Source organism: Maylandia zebra, linkage group LG15, assembly GCF_041146795.1.
Source record: "Maylandia zebra isolate NMK-2024a linkage group LG15, Mzebra_GT3a, whole genome shotgun sequence".
Classification (NCBI taxonomy): domain Eukaryota; kingdom Metazoa; phylum Chordata; class Actinopteri; order Cichliformes; family Cichlidae; genus Maylandia; species Maylandia zebra.
In genome coordinates this window covers 20,076,979-20,097,907 of record NC_135181.1, presented here as the reverse complement: position 1 = coordinate 20,097,907, position 20,929 = coordinate 20,076,979, and the positions used below count along the sequence as shown (strand labels likewise).

General features: G+C 39.3%; 1 protein-coding gene across 1 annotated transcript; it reads left to right on the top strand.

Annotated features, from left to right (window-relative positions):
• Positions 1–13,375: 13,375 nt before the first annotated feature.
• LOC106674708 (uncharacterized) lies at positions 13,376–16,277 on the top strand. The gene is made up of 5 exons (XM_076874061.1): positions 13,376–13,633; positions 14,523–14,773; positions 14,941–15,108; positions 15,229–15,324; positions 15,775–16,277. Exons 2-5 carry the CDS (start codon positions 14,630–14,632, stop codon positions 16,090–16,092), a joined length of 726 nt encoding a protein of 241 aa, XP_076730176.1. The 5' UTR covers positions 13,376–13,633; positions 14,523–14,629; the 3' UTR covers positions 16,093–16,277.
• The last annotated feature ends 4,652 nt before the right edge of the window (positions 16,278–20,929 follow it).

Genomic DNA, 20,929 nt, shown 5'->3' with positions numbered 1-20,929 from the left:
TTCATTTTAGTTTTAAATGAAAAGGTATTGTTGTATATGTAGCCTCTCCTCCTATTTTCCAGCAGCTTTACCTCCTATTTTTTTGGGACGTGGTTGTCGTGCTAATATACCTTCAGCTCTCCTTGACTCACCTCTGTGATTTGATTTCCAGAATTCTCTAATATATTTTTTCCTTGATACATGTAGTTTGTGTAGTGCATACATGCCCGTGGTTTATGCGTATGTCACAGTAGAAGAGAGAATCTGTTTCACAATTACGTGGAGCCGAGCGAGGTGGGCTGACTGACAGGCTCCGCTTGTCTCTCAAAGAGGCAGCGAGAATTGAGTAGCAGTAATCCACCACGCACTACTGGGATTTCACGCTGTGACTTCATGCCTATACTCTGAATTATTTGCTGCCAAGGGAATTTCACAGTCACACCAGGGGTCCCTCTGCACTTAAACTGTGCGTATGTGTCTCTGTACAGTGAGAGCAATTAAATGATTGATGGTGATTGATGTGGCTGGGATAAAAGAACACACACGCGCACACACACACTAAATAGCCCTTCCCCCATCTCCTCACCATCCAGGCCAATCACCATTAATCGGCTAATTGCTTTGCAGTTCAGCTCACTGAGTTTGAGGACTGAATCACTATTCAATTAGAAAATAGAACTGCTTTCCATTCTCCCAAGGCTCCCACTTCTTTCTGTTTGTCTCTATCCCCACTCGGTAGCCATGGTGATTCTGACATGAATGGGTCATGAGTGTGATCAGTGAGATTATTCCTCCTCCTCTGACATATGGAGGTGTGTCACTAGGCAGGAGGGGTAAGTACACAGTCATGTCTTTTGGAAGTATAAACTGTAGACAAAAGATGAACATTGGCTCCAGGTGTATTTGTAAAGCCAATCTGGAAACTTCTTTCTGAGGGCCAGCAGGGGGGTGACTCAGCTGTAGCAAAAAGATGTATAAAAGGTTTTGAGAAAATGAAAGTACTTCTCATTTCTCACTTCTTGTTTTGAGACCTCGGTAAATCCTCTCCCAGTTGGGTTTTGGTTTTAGTCCCTAATGTCAAGAATTATTTTATATAGCATTTGTTGATTTAATAAGTCAGATTTTGTTTAGAATGGTAGTAATAAAGCATCATACTGTATGGATTAGGGTGTGACTACGTACAGCTGTCAGAGTCCAAGTGAGAGTAATCCCTCGTTAACTGGATCTCGTTGAAAGAAACCACAGGTTTCAAAAAATAAAAAATAACAACAAAATATTTTGACCGTCAAAATACTTGAGGTGTTAAAACTGCAATCCACAAAACTGCAGTGCATAATATCATGTATTTCAAACATTTGGTAGTTCTAGCATGTCTGTGTGTGATACTCAACTCCTTTTCTTTGTTGTCCATTATAGCAAATACAATTTTACAGCTGAAGTGCGGATGCTGTTCAGACAAAAGCTTTCAGAAAGCTTTCGCTGCATTGTTTTTATAACAAGCAGCTGATAGTGGAACACAAGTGTCAGCACCACTGTTTTATCACAGAGGTGTGTTTGTTTCACTTTCTTTTATCTCAAAATCTTCAGTTACATCTTTGATGTTTCAGTTGACTTCAGTGCTTACATGTCATCTGCTTTTCTCTGTGATTTTGAGTCCTTAGATCCAAATCTTTTAAGCTTTCAGCCATTACGATTCAATTGATATCTAGTATCCCTACCTCTAACTGTGTGTCTGCTGTGTGGACAATTTCCAGAGCAGAAACAAAACTATGCTTCCACTTAATTCTTCCAAATTGTATTAAAAACACCAGCCATAAGAGGAGCTCCTGAATGGTGCTTATGAGATACCAAGAAAAGTAAAAACATATCAGCATTTTTTGTGTGCGCAGAAAAAGATCACTGTTATACACAGTTTTACTATTATACGCTTATTTGTGATTTCATTCGGTATAACTGCTGAACTGCCTATTAATGCATCTATTCAGCACTTGGTAAACACTAAAGGCATTTAGGCACTGGTCAAGACCAGTGTTGGTCAAGTTACTTGAAAATAGTAATTAGTTACTAACAGGGCTGGACTGGGACAAAAAATCGGCCTGGGCATTTTGGGAGACCGGCCCCCCAGGCATAATAGGAAAAACCATAAAGCCTTTGAATGAAAACAAACACTGTTGTGACAGTGATGTACACTGTCTTGTTGGTATATATGTATCAATCTAATAAACCTATTCTGGTATTCTACTTAGCAGAAACCAAAGACTGCTTGGTCGTGTTAACCTCCTGAACTATCTACAACACATGGTGGAAACCTGAAATTAAGACAGAAAACTAGAAGTGAGATATGATAATATTAAAATAAATAAATGATAGATTTAGTGATATTTTCATAAACTATTTATTTACCACATCAATTAACAGCATGACAGCACAAAATATTTTTCTAACATGGCAACCTTTAAAAAGTGAAAGTAGCCAGAAAGACAGGTGAGAAAGAATAAAACTTAATTGACTTGTTGATGGTATTTTAAACAGTACTGGTGCAGAATTTAGAAAATGTGGGAAAATACTGGCATCATATACAGCACTTACTTCTGAAGAAATTATGATGGGACCCTGAAAAAAATTACTATGTACAATAATGATTTCTATACATTTTACATCAGAAGAAAACTTTGGTTGTAAGATTCAGATAATTATCTAATAAAAGCGATGCATTTTAAATGAGAATAAGAAAGAAAAGTACTTCTTTGTGCCCCCCCTCTCGCTGTTAATGCCCTACCTGCCCCCCTGGCAAAACTTTGTTAGACCCGCCCCTGCACAGTTACCACTTGTCAGGTCCTAAGGATCCTGGTGTTATTTGTCTCTCAGAAACAGTTCATAACGTCCCTTCAACTCATTTATGTCACGTAAAGGTAAACCTGTTTCTCCATCACCTGTTCAGCTCTGATGATCCAGTAAGGACATCTCCTGGTTTCATCTTCATGGTTCCCTGCAGCAAACATCAGCTAGAAAGTAACATTAAATGAATTCTTTCAGCCTGATATTTTTATTAAAGTTTTTGCATCGACTTTTACAAAAGACAAATTGAACAATATGCCGTTTTCTTTTTAAAGAACATAAAGCAATATAAGACATACACTCCCACCTCATAATTATAGCAGTACCAGTGGGTGTACAAACAGAAAAAGGAAAAAATCCAATCTAATAATACTAGTAACAAACCCTAGGGTACAAGACAACAGTTCCTGAGTGTACAAGGGAGATGTGGAGAGTATCCAAAACCCCCACCTCCACACAGACACATAAAAACCAAAACACACAAAAAAAAAACAAAAAAAAAAAAAAAAACCCACACATGATAAATGGTCAACTTAGTTATAGGGATAAATCAATTCTGTTAGAGAAAAGAAATATGTATAAAGTAGTTAAATAAATACCATCATAGAGCGCAGGCACAATAGAATCCATATACTTAAACTTAGGCCTCTTACTTGAACATAAGATAAGAAAAAATAAAATACGATAGAGTCTGAGCTGGCTAATTGGGAGCATTGCGAGACCGCAAAGTCTGAACATGATCAAAAAAGGGTTGCCAGGTCTTAAAAAATTTGGCCGTAGACCCGCGTAGGGTAAATTTAATCTTTTCGAGTCTGCTAAAATGCAGAACGTCTCTGATCCAGATTTCCCAGGATGGGGCAGAAGGGGACTTCCAACATAGCAATATTCTGCATCTTGCCAATAAGGTGAGAAATGCGACCAGATCCGCTTGAGGCGTCGGCAAGGCAACTGAATCAGGAAGAACCCCAAACAAAGCAGTTAAGGGCACAGGTTGGAGGGTTAGCTGAATGATCTTAGATAAAATCAAGAAAATATTAATCCAGTATTGTTTGAGGGATGAACATGACCAAAACATATGCATTAAAGAGGCAGGTGTTTGATGACAACGGTCGCAGTCAGGGCTAAGATTGGGGTATATTTGAGCTAGTCTGGCCTTAGTCCAATGTACACGGTGCAGAATCTTACATTGAATCAGCCCATGTTTGGCACAGAATGAGGAGCCATGGACCCGGTAAAGAATTTTATCCCAAGAGTCATCCTGGATCACACGCCCCAGATCCTGCTCCCATGCCAATTTAATAGCCGAGATTGAAGAGTTGCCAAAGGAACATATTCTCCCATACAAACAGGAGATCAGGCCCTGTAATGAGGGCGGAGGCAATAGAAGGTTATCAAAGTCATGATAAGAAGGTCTAGATGGGAACTGAGAGGATTTCTCCTTAACAAAACTCCGGATTTGTAAATAGCGAAAAAAGTGACTTTTTGGAAGGCCAAATTTCAATGAGAGCTGTTCAAAGGAGGCAAATGTATTCTGAATGTATAGATCAGAAAAAGACCTGATACCCAAAGAGGCCCACAAATAAAAAGCACCATCAGCTAACGAAGGCTGAAAAGAGGGATTTTTCAAGATGGGTGATTGAAGGGGAAAAAAGGTCAACTTAAAATAACGACGAAATTGATACCATATTTTCAAGGTAACTTTGACAATAGAGTTATTATAAGAGCCTGTACTCGAAGGCTGCTTTTGGGCATAAATCAGGGCTGGTAAAGAGGCTGAGACACAGGAAGAAGTCTCCAAACTGAGCCAGGCCGGGGCATTATTCGTGTCTTCCCCCTGTAGCCAATACCTGAGAATACGAATATTACATGCCCAATAATAGAACATAAAGTTTGGTAAAGCCATCCCCCCCATCTTTTTCGGTCTTTGAAGATATGTCTTGCGTATTCTGGGTGTTTTTTTGTTCCAGATAAACCCAGACAGAATCTTGTCTAATTTAACAAAAAAGGAAATTGGAATAAATACAGGGACACACTGAAAAAGAAAAGAAAATCTGGGGAGGATATTCATTTTAATTGTATTTATGCGCCCTGCTACAGACAGATGGAGTAGAGACCATCTGTCCAAATCCTGCCTAACTTTCTCCACAAGTGGGTCGAAATTAAGCTTGAAAAGAGCATGAAAATGACTTGTAATTTTAACCCCTAAATATGTGAAGTTGTCTGATACAACTCGAAAAGGTAGTGCTGTGCACTGATATTTCTGTGCAGCAGCATTCAGGGGAAACAGTTCACTCTTGGCAAGATTCAGTTTATAGCCAGAAATAAGGCTAAACTGTTCAAGTATTGAAAGTACCAAAGGGAATGAGGATGCTGGCTCTGAGATATAAAGAAGCAAGTCATCTGCATATAAGGAGACTCTTTGTTCTATACCATTTCTAGAAACCCCGGTGATACCTAGGTTTGATCTTAGCGATATGGCTAAGGGCTCAATTACAATTGCAAATAGCAACGGCGACATAGGACAGCCCTGCCTGGTCCCCCTAAACAGAGGAAAGAAGTCAGAGCATGTGCCATTTGTTTTGACAGCGGCAAGCGGGGAGGTATAAAGAAGTTTCAACCAGGAGATGAATATTTTACCAAAGCCGAATTTATCTAAGACATAAAAGAGGTATCCCCACTCTACCCTGTCAAAAGCCTTCTCAGCATCTAGACTGATCCCAAACTCCGGGCTGTTGGAGTCTGAGGGATTGTAAAGAACATTAAACAAACGTCTAAGGTTAGAGAAGGCGTATCTCCCTTTAATAAAGCCTGTTTGGTCCGGGTTGATTACAGATGGTAAGACTGCTTCTACACGCATCGCTAGAAGTTTAGCAAGGATTTTATAATCCACATTTAACAAAGAAATGGGACGGTATGAGCCACATTGTAGTGGATCCTTATCCTTTTTTAAGATCAGGGATATAGATGCCTGCAGTAGAGAGGGTGGGAGGGATCCAACTTCCAGTGAGTGCTTATACATATTTATCATGAGCGGAGCCAGTTTAGGCATAAATTTACGATAGAACTCAACCGGAAACCCGTCCTGTCCGGGGCACTTAGAACACTGCAGTTTGCTGATAGCTTGCATGATCTCTTCTACAGTTACTGGTCCCTCCAGCTGGAGGCTGTGTGTCTGATCGATTGATGGGAGCTTAAGATGATTGAAAAATGAGTCCAAAGCCTCCGTATTAAATGCACACTCAGACGCATAGAGAGATGAATAAAAGTCTCGAAATTGGTCATTAATTATTCTAGGATCCGTAGAGACACCACTTAATGTCTGAATCCGAGGAATGGAGTGTGCAGCTGCTGCACTACGGAGCTGATGAGAAAGCAGTTTACTGGCCTTATCCCCATATTCATACTGGGAGTACTGACATTTCAGCAACATCTCTTCAGCCCGAGCAGAGGACAGGTGATCAAACTCAGTCTGCAAAGACAGCCTATCATTATAGACCTCTGGTGCCGGGCAAACAGCATACAACTCGTCTAATTGCGATATGCGTATTATGAGCTCGGACAATTTTGCTTTCCTTTGGTTTGCCTCAAAACCAGCATAAGATATAATATGTCCCCTGATAAAAGCCTTAAACGTTTCCCACAAAATAGAGGGTGATATTCCGGGTGTAATATTTGTCTCTATGAATAAGTCTATCTTGGAATTCAGAAATGTGGTAAACTTATCGTCTGACAGCAAGCGTGTATTCAAACGCCATGGAGCTGGCGGAGAACATTGGCCCACTGCCAAATCTAAAGTCAACGGAGCATGATCTGAAATGACAATAGCACTATGAGAGCAAGAGCGAATCTGTGAAGTAAGTCGACTGTCCAGTAGGAAATAATCAATACGAGTGTATGTATGATGAACAGGGGAGAAAAAGGTGTATTCTCTACGTGTAGGGTTGAGGAAACGCCAGGCATCAATAACAGAGAATTCTTTAAGGAACGTATTAATAATTTTGGAAGAGTTGGATTGCCTACCAGGCTTATTTGAGGATCGATCCAGCGGCCCGAGCCAGCAATTAAAATCGCCACCAAGAACCAAATAGTGGGAAGACAAATCAGAAATTTTAGTGAAAAGAATACTAAAAAAATTTGGATCGTCCCAATTGGGAGCATAAACATTGGCAAAAATGAATTTAGTGTTCCAAATACTACCACTCACAATAATAAATCTACCATTCTGGTCCGCTATAACCTTAGAAGAAACAAATGGCACTGATTTGTGTATTAAAATAGCAACACCACGAACTTTGGAATTAAATGTAGAGTGATAGAGTTGACCCACCCACCCCTTGCGAAGTCTAAAATGATCTGAAATTTTTAGGTGTGTTTCTTGTAAGAACACAACCTGGGCGCCCAAAAATTGCAAATGATGAAGGACCTTGCTCCTTTTAATAGGTTGGTTCAAGCCTTTACAATTCCAGCTACAGAACTTAAATGAGTAACCTGCTTGTTGAGTATTAATATTTAATTGCGATACCATGTTAAAACATAGGTTGAAAAAAGCCAAAGCTGACCAATGAAAAAAACGCAAAAAACAAAATCAGTGTACAGAGCAGTACAACATAAAAAACAAAAAACACCCAAACTTCCCCCTAAATGCTGAAGCATCTTCCCTAACAAGATGCGCGCACCCCTCGCTAAACACACCCCTGAGCACTTCCTCCCAACAATTCGAAGTCCCAGTTGAGTTCAAGCTCCATGCATTACAAGGCAAAGACAAATCAAGGATTATATGAGAATATATTAGAACGAGACACATCCTATAAATCAAAAAAAAAAAAAAAAAAAAAAAAAAAAAAAAAAATTATTTCAAAGAAATTAAGCAAAATGGACATATCAGCCCATGGACTAAGACACTTATGTACCCTGAGAGGCTGGGCCCCCCAGGATCTTATTGGCAAAGTCCGTGGCAGACGCAGGTTCAGTAAACTTACGTATAGCTCCATCTGGAAGTGTCACCCTCAGTTCCGCAGGATAGAACAGGCCGAACTTAATCCCAGGACAGGAATGCAGAAGGCGCTTGACACCAGTAAACTGTGAACGTTTTTTAGCCACTGCAGGTGTGAAGTCTGGAAAAATGGAAATCCTTCTGCCCTGGTAAAGTAGAGGAGAATTTGCCCCTGCAAGACGTAGCAGCTGTTCCTTGACATGGAAGTAATGGACTCTAATGAGAAGTGGGCGAGGAGGCGCTCCCTCTCTAGGCTTTGACCCAAGGGACCTGTGAACCCGATCTAACAAAGGTGCTTCATTCAGTTTCAGAAGATCTTGCAGGAGATGGGAAATAAACTCCCTAGGGTTGGAAGACTCCAAACCCTCGGGGATGCCAACAAGGCGAATATTGTTACGCCTTGATCTTCCTTCTAGGTCCTCACATTTAGCTTGGAGATGTCTGACCTCCTCCGTTAGGACCTTTACAGCAGATTGAAGAGAAGTCAGGTCGTCACTGCAGGTTGTAGCTGAAAGCTCCAAATCTTTAATGGTAGTCCCTTGAGCATTAACGGTGGCCTGTAGGGTGGTTATAGCAGCTTTAAACTCAGCCTTCACAGATGATATTTCTGACCGCAGTGTATGGGTAACCGTATCAATCTTGCATTCAAGCTTGTCGCAGATGTCCCGTTTCAGAGCCTCCAATGCTCTCGTAAATGTGACTTCACCAAGCGGTGCGCCCGCACCCTGCTCGTAGCTGCTCTCTGTGATAGCCGCGTCACGTTGGGATTCGCGGCCCAGCTCCGGGCTCTGAGAACCACCCGCGCCGGCTTGACCCCGTTTTCGACGGTGCTCCCTCTTATCTGCCATTGTACCAAAAGAAAAATAAAGAGCAAATGGTGAGGCTTTTAGTGAGAGAACTTGATTGCCCGGACGCAACTGCTACGGTCACCACAGCCAACCCGGAAAGAAGCTCCTACGGCCTTTCCCAGAAGTTGTCAAAAATAGGTTTCCCGACCTCAGAGAGTGAAAAAATAAAAAAAATAAATAAACGAGCGGATGCTCGGCGACAAGAACGGTTATTTAGAGCCTACAGGGCTGATATAGTAAGTGCGGATGCATCTTAAACCAATATTTTTGTCATTGCTTTGCGGAGCCCCGGGAGACACGTCTTCACACCATAGTCCCCCCCCTTCTGACATTAAATGAATTCTAACAACAGCTGATCAAGCTTAAATGCGCTGCTGTTGTTTAGATCGACACCTGCTGGTTTCCTCTTTCTGGCGCAAAGTGGGCGATAAACAAACAAGAGAGATGGGACTTGGTCAGAAAAGCCAATCAGCTGATCATCGATCAGTTTCGTGATTGAAGTAGCAACAGGAGAGGGAGGGGGGAGAGAATGAGAGAAGAAGAGACAGCTGACACAGAATAACTCCAGCTTTGTCTTTTTCCATTCTAGCTGAAGTACGGGACAAACTGCGTTCATTTTCACCACAATACAAAATCAATTTCTCTGAATACGGTCCGATTCCATTGGCAACTCTACTAACTAGCTTCTGAATAAACAAAAGTTCACTATCAGTAACATCATAGCATCCCGTAATGCTATAGCTAATATGCAGTATTATTGTAACTGACTGTAAAAAGTCAGCATAGCGAAAATAAACTTCACCTAAACTTGGTTTATATCTGACCCAGATAGACTGCAGGTCATAACTTCTTACCTGAAGTTCAGTTCACCTGACACTCGGACCGGCGGTCGTCTCGGGTCTCTGCTCCTCCTGCCTCCCTTTTCCCTCCTCCACCTGCTGGCCTCCACCACTTGCTAATGTTACTGAATCTGTGGAAGCTCCGCCATAGCCACCACCAAACAACTGAGTTATTTTTACACATCGGCCAGCATCTGGCCAATCCACCACCTTTCATTGTTTATACCGTTACAAAAAAAAACAAGCAACAAACAAAAAGACATCGACCCATAAAAATGAAAAATCACCATCGATGGCCAGTCCTGCTATGGTTACTAATTACTGATTACTTCTCCAAGAAAGTAATCCCTTTACTTTACTGATTACTTATTTTCAAAAGTAATTAGTTACTTTATTACTTAAATACTTTTTAAAAACATGATACACAACCTGAATAAGTAATAAAGCAGACCTTTCAGCCCAATTCTATTTTTATGCATAATCCATCATATAAAATTGAATCAAATACAAAAGTCTCTTTTTAAAAATTGTTTTATTAGTTTTAATCTTTTAACTTTATACACATTGCATTAAGCAAAAATTAAATTATGTGCGACAGTCTTGGACTTGAAGAAATTTTTCTAACATTTAAACTTATTTTCCTCAAAATCCAGCATGTAAAATAAAATAATGTTTTGTGTTTCATTCATTGAAATAGATGCGAGTAAAACACAGCAGAAAATAAATAAATAATAAATCAGCAGCACTAAATCCTGTCGCTCTTAAATCTATTTTTACCTGTTTAGCAGGAGTGGGGTCGGTGGAGGTTTGCCGGTGCTGCAGCAGTCATGTCAGTGGGGGAGATCCAGGGATTTCTCTGTGAATTTCACATTCCCGTGGCACCGTGCTCGGTGCTTGCTCAGATTTGAAGTTTAATTTTTCACTGTAGAAAGTTTTCTTCCCACGCAGAGTGTACAGCAGACACTAATGTTCCTGTCACTTTTTACGGAATCAAACTCAAAGTAATGTCAGTACTTCCACGCACTCGTTCTCTCTCTCGCACTCCCTATTATCCATTGTTGATCTACACACGTCTGCTGCTGCCCCCGACGTCACAGGCTCGTACGTCATTGTCATGAGACACTCTCACAAATAAAATAATGGTTTAGTAACCCAGTAATGTTGCCGGTTCGAGCCCCGGCTTGGACAGTCTTGGTCGTTGTGTCCTTGGGCAAGACACTTCACCCGTTGCCTACTGATGGTGGTCAGAGGGCCCGGTGGCGCCAGTGTCCGGCAGCCTCGCCTCTGTCAGTGCGCCCCAGGGTGGCTGTGGCTACAATGTAGCTTGCCATCACCAGTGTGTGAATGTGTGTGTGAATGGGTGGATGACTGGATATGTAAAGCGCTTTGGGGTCCTTAGGGACTAGTAAAGCGCTATATAAATACAGGCCATTTACCATTTACTTTTTTTTTTCAATAGTATCTCTTACTTTGTCCCTAACTTTACCTATTCCTTGAAAAAAGTAATTGGATTACAGTAACTTACTGCCCATCTCTGGTCAAGACAACCTGCTACAGTTCAAACCAGGCATCAGAATGGGGACTGTGAATGGGACATGACTTTGCCAAACCGACTGGTCAGAATCTGTTGATCTCGTGGGATTTTCCAGCACAACCACCTCTAAGGTTTGCAGAGAATGTTCTAAATAAAATAAAATATCCAGTGAGCAGCAGTTCTGTGGGTGAAAATGCCTTGTTGATGTTAGAGGTGAGAGACTAGACTGGCCACACTGCTTCAAGCTGATAGAAAAGCTCCAGTAGTTCAAATAACTGTCCGTTATGCAGACGAGCATCTCTGAATTCACAGCAGATGAAGCCTTCAAGCAGATGGTCTGCAGTATCAGATGATGACAGTGGGTGCCACACTTATCAACAAGAAACTGCAGGCTACAATTCACAGAGGCTTACCAATATTTGACAGATTGGAAGAATGTGTGATCTGATGAGTCCTGATTTCTCATGAAACATTCAGATGGTAGGGAAAAAATTTGGCATAAACAACATGAAAGCATGTATCCATCCTGCCTTGTGTCAATAGATCAAGCTGCTGGTGACGTAATGGTGTGGGAGACATCTTCTTGGCACACTTTGGACTCCTTAATACCAAATAAACATTGTTTAAACACAACAGCCTACCTGAATATTGTTGCTGACCATGCCTATCATTTAATGGCCACACTGTGCCCATCTTCTGATGACTGCTTCCGGCAGGATAACGAACCATGTCACAAAGCTCAAATCATCTCAAATTTTTCTTTTTCTTTCTGCTGCTTCTGTTAGGAGTTGCCACGGGGAATGATCTGTGTCAATCTCACCCTATTCCCAGCATCCTCCTCTGTCACACCAACCCTCTGCATGTCCTCCTTCAGTACATCCATGAATCCTACTAAAGTGTTCATGTGACTTTATGCCTTACATTGTCGTGATCTGAGTGCCAGAGTTTGGTGTATTTTTCCTGTCTTGCTCCTGAAGTTCTGTTTTTCAGCTCTGGGCGAAGTTCCACTTCCCCGCGTCCATCCCGCGTACTTGTACGCCTGCATTTTAATACTTCTTGTGTAAACCTTGGGCACCTTGTGTCTCCAGTGATCTGTACCTTGGATCACCATTCATACTCTCCAGTCACTCTTGGTTTCACTGACGCTGGTCTTCTCTACCTTTCAATACACTCACTGGTTTCCCCTGCTCACCCTTCCTCGGCTTTGTAAAAACAAACAAAGAGGTCAGATATCTCACGTGCCTGCCCTGCAGCTCCTGCCCTCCTGATCCTGGAAGAGAAAGGAAAAGTCAGACGTCTTGTTTTTTCTGCTCTGTCATGCTCTCTGACACTCACCTGGCAAAGCTCGCCCCTCTGGAACCTCAACTCGCCACTTCCTCTAAGTAAGCAAGCCACTCCTCACTGAAAAATATACTCACCATTGGTTTGGGCATCTTTTTATTATATAACTCATCTCTTTCTGTTGCAGTGGACTGCGCTCCCTGTGCCACCCTGACTACAATGATTCCTGCATTCAATAAAGTTTTGCGCTAAAGAAGTGACAAACCAAAGAGTAAACGCTTTTACACACAAGAAATGCACTGTTTTTAAGGCAGCCATTCACACACACCACTTATGTTACAGTCCAAGTTTTACATTTTAAGACTTTACCTTCCGTTGTTTTCAGCTGTTTTTTTCTCCTAACAAAACTACCTACAGAAATCTGAGAAAATGTATTTTAAAACATATCTAATTCAGCATGGGGACACTGAAATGTAATTATATAGGGGAGTCTTTTATGGAAGCTGATGATATGGACCTGAGATGAGCAATTATTATGTAAATTACTTCATAATTTAATTTTAATTACAAATGCAGATCAAACCGATCAGACAACTGCATTGAAAAACAGCACCTTGATGAAAATATTACGTGCTGCATAAGACTTTTAAAAAATATATGAAGCCAATTAGGATGGCAGCTTATTAGTCAGATGTCATTTTGAGCACTTTTTGTGTGTGATAATTATCAGAGTGCAACATAGTTAATTTATAACACAAACTGTATAGTCAGTTGTATTGAAACAGTTTAATATTAAAAAACATTATCTAAGCACCATGCTGCTCACTGTAAGACCGAATAGTAATAGTTTGATAAATGAAATGAGTTCCAACTACTTAAAAACCTGTTATAAGTTCATACACCTTTATTTTTTTGAGTAGTTTGAACAATTTTGTTTTTTCAAGTTATCAGTACTTGAATATATTGATTAGTTTCTAGCATTGCGCTCAAATAATTTGAGTTTTAACACTGACGTCACTTACGTGCCTACGTACGTACGTACGTGCGCCACCTGTTTCTTTATGAAGTGCTGGCAACCATCTTGGATTCCTCGCTTCGAGTGCGAATGCCCGCTCATTACCCCGAAAGAAACTTGTGGAACGTTAATATCCGAACAGAAATAAAAACATTTGTCAACGGGTTTTTTGCGGCATTGCCTTTGACGCTGGATAAAGGAGGGCATGCTATGGTATGTTACGGACTTTTGAACTGGAACAGCTAACGCTCTGCACTTGGCTAGCTGCATTTACCGCCTTCGCGGCATCTTCAGGAGCGCTTTGTGGTAAGTTTTATTTTTTCTGAAACTATAGTTCTCCGTTGTAATATGGGTTTTTATCGTCATAAATGTACAACTCTAGCAGGCATTTAAGAATTACATGCATGCGTCGTTTTATCCATGTCGGCTTGGCCCCAAAGTGTTTGCATGAATTATGCTAATACGCTCATATTTAGTATAACACATTATTAGTCCCTGGGACTAATAATGTGTTAATAACTTTTCTAATCTCTTACTATTTTAAAAGAAGTCTTTAGAAGGCATTTCTGGATTTGCAGATTATAAACTGCCTTGTGGTTAAATTGTTGAATCAATATGCACTGCTGCGCTGCTTCACACTTAGCGCATACGTGGATATTGATATTGGCTAGCCCATTTGCTAACTAGTGGAACTTAAAACTTACGTTTAGTTCTCTGGAGTTGTACATATTAAAACTGGGGCAGCAAAATTGTAGGCACAGGACATACTTACAAAAGCAGTGAATAATCATTACATAATTACGCGGTAGAACTTGGTTTACATTGCAAATAGTTATGTATACCAAGTTGAAATGTAGAATCTTCTGAACTGTAAAATTGTTGTGCCTGGTCTATTTTAGGTTAGCTTAAGGGTGAATCCATCAATAATATATTTACCAAACAGTTATTTTTTCGTTTTATTTTATTCTGATGCCCAGTGTTCATTAGTGAAAGACTTAGTTTTTTATCTGTCAGGGGCTGGGTCTGTGAACCAGCATTTTGAGTTTATTTTGTATTTTTGCTTTCTTATGTTATATTGAAATGAGGTGAAGTTCTTGTATTGTTGTTATTATTAGTTAAGGTTTAGTTGAGTTCTGGGCTGGTTATGTTTCATCTGTGTCTCCTTGGTTGTGTGTCTTTTCTGTTCTCTGTGTAGTCTGTCTTGTCTTCTGTGTTTTACTGTTATGTCCATGCCAGGGCAGAAGTAAATTTTCAGGGGTGAAGATGCTGTTTACCTTGACCAGCTAAGACTACAGATTGTAGATGAAGTCGAGAAAAGTGAAAAGAATCCTGATTACAAAGCTGATGCTCACAACTTTGGCCTTGCAATGCAAAGAGATCATCAATGATGACCTACCAGTAGGTCAGATCCTGGATTGCTGGCCTACTCTGAAATCCCAGTCCCAGGTAAGAATGTATATAGATGTATCTAACAAGATGTATTTTATATCAACCCCTGTTATCTGGCCTGTCTGAACAAATTATGCCTTTGGAGTGTAAGGATTTTGATGTATTTTGCAAAGATTTATAGACTAATTGAAACTTGTAAACACAAATGTATCCTGTGTGTTCAGATCTGTGCAGAATTCCACAGGATTACAAACCTCCACCTGAAGAACCACTTTTATGCTGTGCTGGACCAACATGCTCCCCGGCTCCAGAGCTTATTCAGAAAGAAAGCTGTTTGCACAGGGAACGTGTCTGATGTCCTGTCTCAGCTCTTCAGAAGCTATAATCTCCAGGTTAGTGAGTTTTTGTCTTGTTTTTTGAGCTTCATTTGATTTGATCAATTTTTCAATTTTAATTACCATTCTTGACTAGGTTAGCCAATAATTTAAAATAAAAATTTTCTTGTGATGTAGGAACAAGCTGATATCCATGCCCAAAGTGCTGGTGTGCTTCATGCCCTCTCTGCCTATTTGTACGAAGACACCTCTACCTTCATCAAAACATGGGATGTAAGTTTTGGACAAAGTTGTGAACAATATCTTAGTAGCATCCTTGTTTAGATTTCTCAAAACATTATGACACTTTGAGAGTTTGAGAAGCATCTCCATGCTTGGATCTGTCTACAACAGTGTCCATGTCACATAATGGAAACACTACATGTTTTTAATGTGCGTAGACCTTCTATAATGTTCCTAGCCCAACCATACATCACTGTACAAATGAAAAAAATATATAACTCCTATTGACTTTCTGTTGTTATTGCTACGAAGAGGTATGACTTTGCTTTACTAAAAGTACTATTTTTGTCAGTTTGTTTTCTCAAATCTTGGTGTGTTGTGGCTTTTTTGTTGTTCAAACAATTGATTTCTGAGCTAGTTATAATCCAGAAATGTGACTTGTATAGATGAAACTAAGAGAAATAGGAATTCACTAACATGTAGTAATTTTGTTTTCTGTAGATGATGCATTCTGATAGACCAGATATTAGTGAAGTGCCACTTGGACTCCTCCTGATCAGAGCCAATTCCAGCGATGCAACATTCTTCTGCCCTGAGAAGACTGCAGTTTTGGTCGAGGGTAACATGATCATTGTTTTCACCACCCTGGCTGATGCATTTCTAGTAATATTTGGACTGACTGACGTCCTGCACCTAAGCTACCCAAAATGTTTGGCCAACATTTTTGACTTTATTCAGAAAGTTTTGATGGGTCTGAAGGGTGGGAAGTTGAAGCCCAAAGTGCTGAGTCTTAAAAATGATCTTTTGGCAGCAGAATAATGTCCAGGATTCCTACACAGCCCTCAAGTGCCTGTTAAAGCAAGTAATTCAGTTTATCATGTTTCCAAGTCTGGATAAGTTTTTTATAAAAAGAGAGAATAGAATAAAGAAATCTTTGCAGACTCTGTTTCATACTTCATTATCTAAAAGCCACATCCAAAGTAAAAGGGGTGATTTTATTATTTTTATTTATTTTTTCCCCCCCATCATCACTTGTGTTTTAGTTGATTTTGATTGTGTTTTTAGTCAGATAACTGTAAATCTATAGAGAAAATGAAGGACAATCTCATTTCTGGCTTCTAGGTGGGATCTTGAATGTCACTTAAGGAACGTTCCTCCTGAACTACTCATAACTGACATAAGGCGCTAAGGAGGTTTATAACACTTTGTTTATGTTTCTAAAGAAGTATTTTTCTATTTAAAATTTTATTGCTTTGTTGTTGAGACTGTGCTTGCACTCTACAAATGTGCATTTTGCATAACCACAGTACTGGCATATTAAAAAGGTTACCAATTATATTTCAGTGTATTAGCTGCACTATACTATTACTTTCATTCGGTTTTCCCACCTAATAATGCAGGATTTTCTTTTCCTTTTGTTTTTTTTAATAAAAAGGCCATACTCATGTGTTAATCAAATTTGAATACTCTTAAAACATGTTGTGAAATTCTTTATTTCTAATATTGTAACCTTGTGCCAAAATTTCTGACATTATTCCCTATAAAATGTGGTGGATTTATGTCTTTGGGCTTTTTGTGTCAAAGTAACTCAATAAATCTGTAACTTGAATTTATATTTTCTGTCTTATGTTTTTACAAGTGTAATTATTTTGGGCACTTTTTTTTTTAAAATCAAATTCAAAACACAGTAGATTTGGATATTACAAGCATTTGTATTTAAAATTTTTGAGTTGTATTAGCTTAAAATGGTTAACATTTTGAAACTAAAAATTAATTCCTTAAAGTTACTTGAGCTAGATTTGTACTTGAAACTCAAAATATCAAGTAGAGAGTACTAAACCAAAAATGTGGATATAACATTAAAACATTTATCAATGGTACTTAAAAATATTTATCTAAAGCTAATAAATAAAGTGTGTTTATTTAACTTTTATTTTTAAGTTTTAGTTACTTAAAATATTTTATGTAATCAGTTTCACCAAAAGTTTTGAGTAAAATTAACTTATTGGGTTTTACAGTGTGTAACACTATGCACTGTTTTCTTTCCGAGTTTGTTTCTCCCCCTTTTTTGCATAAGCAGTAAAAAAAAAAAAAAAATAGACAATACAATCACCATGTACATTTACTTAAAGCAACATGACTTGACTTGATAAGATGCATTTCTGTCAGAGCTTTGTCTCCATGCATCAGCCAGCAGGACCGCAGAGCCACACACAAGCAAATTTCCCGACATGATGATTGGCAGGTGTAGGTCTCCGTGTCCTTTCTGATAAGGTCTTCAGCGTGGAGCCAATTTTTCTCGAGACTCAAAAGTCTACAGAGTGAATCTTCTAAAAAGTCAAACACATGACATGAATTTCAATAGAATTTGTTTTATCCTCTTCCCAATCTCTGAGTTGCTATAGGTTTCTGTAAAAACAGGGGACTATGTTTTGTAAGTATTTCGAAGTAATCAACTTAGTGTCAGGAACAATCCCTCTTTACAGTAATAAATGCTACCTGTAAGTATGCATGGCTATAAAAGCCACTATACAAGCTGAAGGTCTGGCAGTCTGCTGGTTTGAAGGTGTGTTTAACACAATGCCACAGTCTTCCCTGGAGTAAACGTTACAGCAAATTAATCCCAAAATCTGACCGTCTGATGCTCAAAGAAATTGTAGAATTGTAATAATAAAAGCACTCCATCGCAGACTGTACAGGCCTCAGTTAGTATGCTAAATATTACTGTTTATGACAGTACAATTGGAAAAAAGACTGAACAGGTATAAGTTGTTTGGAGTGGTTGCCAGGGGAAAAAATGGCAGAATGACATCTGGGAATGTGTGGCCATAATGCACAATACCGTGTGTGGTGAGCGTAACAGCACAAACACATACCAACTGGTCAGTATGATGGTGGAAGGATGATGATTTTGTCTTGTTTTCCAGCCACAGGAATGGGGGTACTTTGACTCAACCATCAACTCGTCTGTATACCAAAATACTCTAGAGTGAAATGTCCAACAGCGTCTCCAAAATTGGGTCATGCAGCAGGACAGTGCTTCCAATCTACATACAAGATAACTGGAACTCACATTTTGTATATATTCCAACAGTAGAACAGCCTGTTTCCATAATAAAAAAGCACCTGAGTACTAAATATAGATATTTTGAAATGGAAAAAATAAATCAATGTGGACCCTGAACTGCTGAATAAATGAAATCCCGTATCCAGGAAGAAAACATTTCACTTTTAAAACTACAACAATTAGTGTTGTTAGATGAAGAGGTAATGCAGCACAGTGGTAAACATGCCCCTTATTTGATACAGTGGGATCAAATTTAGAATGATCTTGTTTTTTAAAAGTGTTAGCTTTAAAATGCTTACACATCATTCCAATTTCTGTGAAAACTGGGCTGTAGATGACTCATTATTGCTGAACAACACACGTGGGAAGAAAAGCAAAAGCACCTTCTTTAACAGCTATTAATTTGCCTTTTTTCCCCAAAGAACCACTTCAGATTAAATCTAAGATTATTTATACTTGTGTTTCTTCAAAACACAACCTATCAAATATAAGATAACCCACTATATTTGAAATTACAGGAGCTCTACAATGGACATTTGTTCCCTCTGCGAGTACATGTATTTGTATCTGTGCCATTTTGACATTGAAAGTGGGCTGTGGCCTTGTAAGCTAAGTTCAATTAAAAAAGACATTTAGAACTCAAATTGTCAGAGAATATGGCTTATATTCATGCATTAATCAAGATTTCTTTTTAAGAGATACTAACATTACACTGGTTGGGCTTTACCTTACTTCCCCTTAAAGACTTGTCATTTCTAGTTAGAGTTTTCAGCTCTTTCTGCACATTCTGTGTTACTAATCACCTTTGTTAATCATGAAATTTGGCCCCAGTATGCATAATCTGAAAGATGTTTGAATGGTTTAGCTTAGGGGATGATGAACACTGTCTTTTTCCATTCTGTATGCTTTTGTCATTTTGTTTTTATAGAAACATCCGTGAATTAAACTTTCAGATTAAGACCCTAATGCATGAAAACTCTTTTTATTTAAGGATACGTGTGAACAGACACACAAACATGCTTTAATTTTCCATCCCTGGAAGCTGTAGTACAGTACATGTTGCAGTAGTCATAGATAATCCATTTAGCAATACATGGGTATTCATGTGGTGGAGTAACTCTCATGCCACGGTGCCACTCCCATTTTCAGTCAAAATGCATTCCTCTGCTGAATTCATAGACTTCACTAACATGAAATTCTCAGTGGGCTCGAGTAAGGAAGCCACTTTTTCAGAAATCTTTCAAATGAAATCTTGGCAAACATGCTCAGGTTTTACTTTTCTCACAAACAAAGAGAAACAAGAGAAATCGGTGGGCATTTATTAGTCTTTTAAGAGTTCAACGGTTCTTCCGTAGTGTGTTCTTATTTCCTGGTGCTTCTGAGAGAACCCATAGGAGGTGCAATGGAGAATATTGAGAAAGACCCACCTCTCCAAATCTTTTGCTTTGCTTTGCCTTTAGAAGCTTATTATCCCTGGGTTACTTATTTATGTCTTAGTCTTGATCTTGTCACCCCACAGTTGTCTTTCAGACCCTTAATGCTGTAACCTTTTGTCTCAGTTTGACACCCACATGTAAATAATAAAATCTTCACTGTTTGTCGTCCTCTCCCATCTGCTTTCGAACCAGTATCAATTTCAATTCACTTTCATTTATATAGTGCCAAATCACAACAACAGCTTCCACTAGGCACTTTATATTGTAAGAAGACACTACAATAATACAGAGAAATCAGAGAAAGCCCCAATAATCAGATGATCCCTTATCCGCAAGTACTTCTGGCAACAGTGGAAAGGAAAAACTCTCTTATAACAAGAAGAGACCTCAGGCAGCTGGCACCTGCCGTTAGCTCTCTCTGCGGTACACTATAAATGCCTTTTCAGTGGTTCAGAGTCAGCTTACCTTTACAGACTCAGTCTCTGGGCTGGTACACTTATTTATACAAACCACCACAGCAAACGCTGAGAAACAGGACTTGAAGTCATTTCATATTATCTGTCAAAGAAGAGTCAACAAATGACTCCTAATCATATCTCCAAGGTAGATATGAAAAAGATATGAAAAAAAAATTAGATAACAAATAAAAATGAAAGCATATGAGGATTTGTGTCAGTGAGTCGGCATATAGCCTGTGGTTTATATTGTTAACTGCTTTGTCAATTATGTAACCATTCACATCATCCTTTTCTAAATGTGTAACACAAAAGTAATGGCATGAGTACTGTCACAGTCTACTTCCTAGGGGGAGAAAATGAGTAACATAGTGCATTATTATTATTATAATTATTATAATGTTATTATTTAACTAACTTCTTTTGCATGACATTGCATTTTGCATGCAGGAGTTGATAGTCCAGACACCTCAGACAGATTCACACTTCTGGCTTGAGGCCGTGAGATTTAGGTGAGGGAGCTATCTGCACAGAGTGTGCAGGAAGCAACAGATTTGATGCTTACTTGCTAACAGTGAAGGTTTTGTCCTATTCACACCCTGGCACAATGTGACATCATGCAGACTTTGTAATAGGAAAATGACATGTTAAAGGCCAGGTGTTTGCTCTGTCATGCATCTCTGCTAGGTCATGGTTTA

Coding starts and splice junctions, on each gene's coding strand:
- LOC106674708 (XM_076874061.1), top strand. CDS start 14,630: ATGAAGTCGAGAAAAGTGAAAAGAATCCTGATTACAAAGCTGATGCTC. Junction 15,109..15,228: donor TCAGAAGCTATAATCTCCAG/GTTAGTGAGTTT, acceptor CTTGTGATGTAG/GAACAAGCTGATATCCATGC. Junction 15,325..15,774: donor CCTTCATCAAAACATGGGAT/GTAAGTTTTGGA, acceptor TGTTTTCTGTAG/ATGATGCATTCTGATAGACC.